Source organism: Poecilia latipinna, unplaced genomic scaffold (assembly GCF_001443285.1).
Source record: "Poecilia latipinna isolate Pla-1442-1.1 unplaced genomic scaffold, P_latipinna-1.0 Scaffold2714, whole genome shotgun sequence".
Lineage (NCBI taxonomy): Eukaryota > Metazoa > Chordata > Actinopteri > Cyprinodontiformes > Poeciliidae > Poecilia > Poecilia latipinna.
Window position 1 is genome coordinate 43,301 of NW_015115330.1, and position 3,128 is coordinate 46,428.

The window sequence follows — 3,128 nt, forward strand, 5'->3', positions numbered from 1 at the left end:
TGGCTCTCGAGGACTGGACTTGGCCACCCCTGAAGAACATCAGCTAGCAGGGGTGTCCAGAGTCGCCCCTTGAGGGCCCGCATCCTGCATGTTTTAGTTCTCTCCCTGGTGGCAGTAACAACCTCCTCAGCATGTCAATGTTCTTTTTAGACCATCTAATGAGCCATCATTTGATCCAGGTGTGCTAAACGAGGGAGAGAACTAAAACATGCATGATGCCAGCCCTCGAGGACTGACTCTGGACACCCCTGAGCTACAGTGTTAGTGCTAAGTTTTGTTTCTCACTCTGTTGGAGAAATGTTTGATAAAGCTGACCCTCAGGTCTTTACTAACCAGTCCATAGATAATGGGGTTAATGATCGGGGGAAAGATAAAGATGAGGATGCTGAAGAACTTTTTTATATTTTGAGAAAGAGAGGGGAACCTGTAACTCACAATCACAATCAATGAAGCAATCTGAAAGAGAACGTAAACAACAATGTGTGGAGCGCAAGTCTGAAACGCCTTGCTGCGGATGCTGCTGTTTGTTCTGCCTTGTTTAAAGGAAACACTCAGGATTCTGATGTAGGAAAAAGCAATGACAATGAAGGTCACCGTACTTAAAGTCCAGGTCATCGCTAGACCTGAAAGACAAAAATGGGTTAGGGTTAAATAATGGCAGAAACGAAATATGATGCTTCTATCCTTTTGTGAGAGAGGGAAGCACTGACCATAGATATCGCTGACAGGGGTAGGAATGCAGGCCAGGTTCAGGATGCCCCGGTTGCTGCAGTATGTTAGAGGGATTATGTGGCCGCACAGCGGGACGTTCATGTGGAAGGAGAAGAGCACAGCGATGAGCAGCAGAGCAACGATCCAGGCCACAGCGCAGCAGCTGTGCAGCCGAGCCGAAGTCATGATGGAGTGATACCTGAGAGGTTCACACACTGCCACATACCTGAAGAGAGACAGAGCTGTCAGGGAAAACAAAATCCCTAAAGCTACATTCATAATCTCATTAAAACTGTCTCTCTTTCCTCATAAATCACCTGTGGGTTTTTTCTTCTCAATGTGTATTTTTCTGATATGAAAAACTGAAATGTTTGGATAGATATTTTACTGTTTTTACATATTTCCTCACCTGTCATAGGCCATCACAGCTAAAACAGTCAACATTGCTGCACCATATGTGTGAGCGCAGAATGCCTGAACGATGGCTGGGATGTAGGCAATCTTCCTCAGCCCCGTCAACAGATCCATCATGAGGCGAGGAAGCACCATTGTGGCCCCCAGCAGGTCACAGACCATGAGGTGACAGATCATAACAAACATGGGTCTGTGCAGGTTCTTGTCTGTCATAATAACACAGATCACCACACCGTTCCCCAGTAACACCGCTATGTAGGCGAGCAAAGCCAACAGAAACAAGAACGGTCCGTTGCCTGGTTGAACATCAAAGCCCTGCAGTTCAAAAACAATCGGCTGTTTGAGAGGAATCACCGAGGTTTGGTTCTCCATCCAAAGCAGTACAGCTCTAAAGAAGCAGAGCAGATTAAACCTCAGATGATACAAATGTTGGTAGATTTATACTGTGAGAATGACATACTGTAACAGATGAAAACACAAATGTGTAGCTACATTTCACATAAAACTGATGGCATATTACCTCCAAATCATGCAAATGACACTTAAATGGAGACAGCATCAAAGAATAAAATGTGTGATCAAAAGCATCAGCAGCTGAGATTGTATAACACAAAGAAATTACTACTCTGTGTGTTGGAGAGAGTCAGCCTCCTCTCTGCTGAGAGCACTGACATTGCTCTGAGGTGTGGATGAAAATTTGCGTCCCTTTAAAGGATTTCTATGTATTTTCAACACCTTTCCAAACCTATCAGTACCATGGAAACACCAATGCAGAGTTGTCTGTCAGGGTTACCAGCTGTAAAGTTGATAACTCATTTACATTCGCAGATGTAGAGGAGGATGAAACTGAAAAACACAAGATAACTTTGACTGTACAGTGAAGAGTCATAAAATAAAGTCTCAAAGACCAAATAGATCAAACAGAATCATCATGAAATCCAATCAGTTGAAGAACAAAATTGAGAATGCAGATCAGATCAGGACAGCAGTTCTTATTGGTTCATCAGATCTCTCACTTTATTCTTTCACTTTTCCCTCCATATTCATCAGAGAGTTGTTGCTTGTTTTGATTGGCTTTTGACAAAAACCTAATCATTGCAAGTACTGGCTGCACTTTTATAAGATCTAGTTAATAGGATAATACTCTTTGTAAATTAGGACAATTTCAGGTAACCTACGGGTATTTGGTGTAGCTCTGAGTGTTCTAAAAGGTCCTGTAAAATTATCAATCAATAATTACATCATTTTCCTGGTGGCATTCTTAGTTTGATATTTTTACTGTTTTACTTCCTTCGGAAGTTCTCCATGTGCTCAGTCTCTGTCAAAATTGCACTTTTTAAAGCATACTGTACTCCAATGTATACAGTCCACTTGTGGCGGCGTTACAGGAAAAGCAGTTTGAATAAATTTCAGGTCGCTTATAATGATGGCATGAGGATACTGCTTAGAGTGCCGTGATGGTGTAGTGCCAGTCAGATGGTGAATGCCAATGTACCAACCTGTGCTGCTGTGCTTCGAAACATTATGCACAGATACATGTGCCGATTAACAGACTCTGCAAATAGCATCATTCAGACTTTGACCAATCCTGTTCAAAGCTCAATGAGGTTCTTCTCCAGTTTGTGGAATCACTGGTGCTTTATGTCAGTGATTGATTATTTTATTATATTTTTTCTTTTTCTTTTTTTTCTTTTTATTGTTCTTGTTCTATCTGTTTATGGACCATAATTGTGTCTAAATAAAGATGATTTGATTGATTGATTGATTAGTAGTTCATTAGTTTTCATTATTACTTCTACATTTACTTNGNAGTTTAGTTTAGAGTTACTATCTCAAATGGCCTGTACTTATGAAGCGCTTTATCAAGTCCAGAGGTCCCCTAATTGCCTGACATGGTATTCATTCATTGTGTTTAGTTATTCTTAGTTTGATTAGATCAACCTGGTATCTGTTTTACTTCAGATCAATCCTTTGTTAGAAAAGACCATGCATATTTTTAAAGT

At 41.0% G+C, this 3,128-nt stretch overlaps 1 protein-coding gene across 1 annotated transcript; it reads right to left on the reverse strand.

The window, feature by feature from the left end:
• Positions 1-227: 227 nt before the first annotated feature.
• On the reverse strand, positions 228-1,785 carry LOC106938852 (olfactory receptor 52E4-like). Its single transcript, XM_015021039.1, has 4 exons — positions 1,646-1,785; positions 1,121-1,513; positions 711-937; positions 228-623 (listed from the first exon to the last, which is right to left on the reverse strand). The coding sequence occupies exons 1-4, from the start codon at positions 1,654-1,656 to the stop codon at positions 268-270; spliced, it is 987 nt and encodes a 328-aa protein (XP_014876525.1). The 5' UTR covers positions 1,657-1,785; the 3' UTR covers positions 228-267.
• Between the last annotated feature and the right edge of the window lie 1,343 nt (positions 1,786-3,128).

Excerpts from the sequence above, each read along its gene's own strand:
- LOC106938852 (XM_015021039.1), bottom strand. Across the intron at positions 938-1,120 it reads GCTGTGATGGCCTATGACAG|GTATGTGGCAGTGTGTGAAC; the intron begins GTGAGGAAATAT and ends GTCTCTCTTCAG. Across the intron at positions 624-710 it reads CCCTGTCAGCGATATCTATG|GTCTAGCGATGACCTGGACT; the intron begins GTCAGTGCTTCC and ends TTTGTCTTTCAG.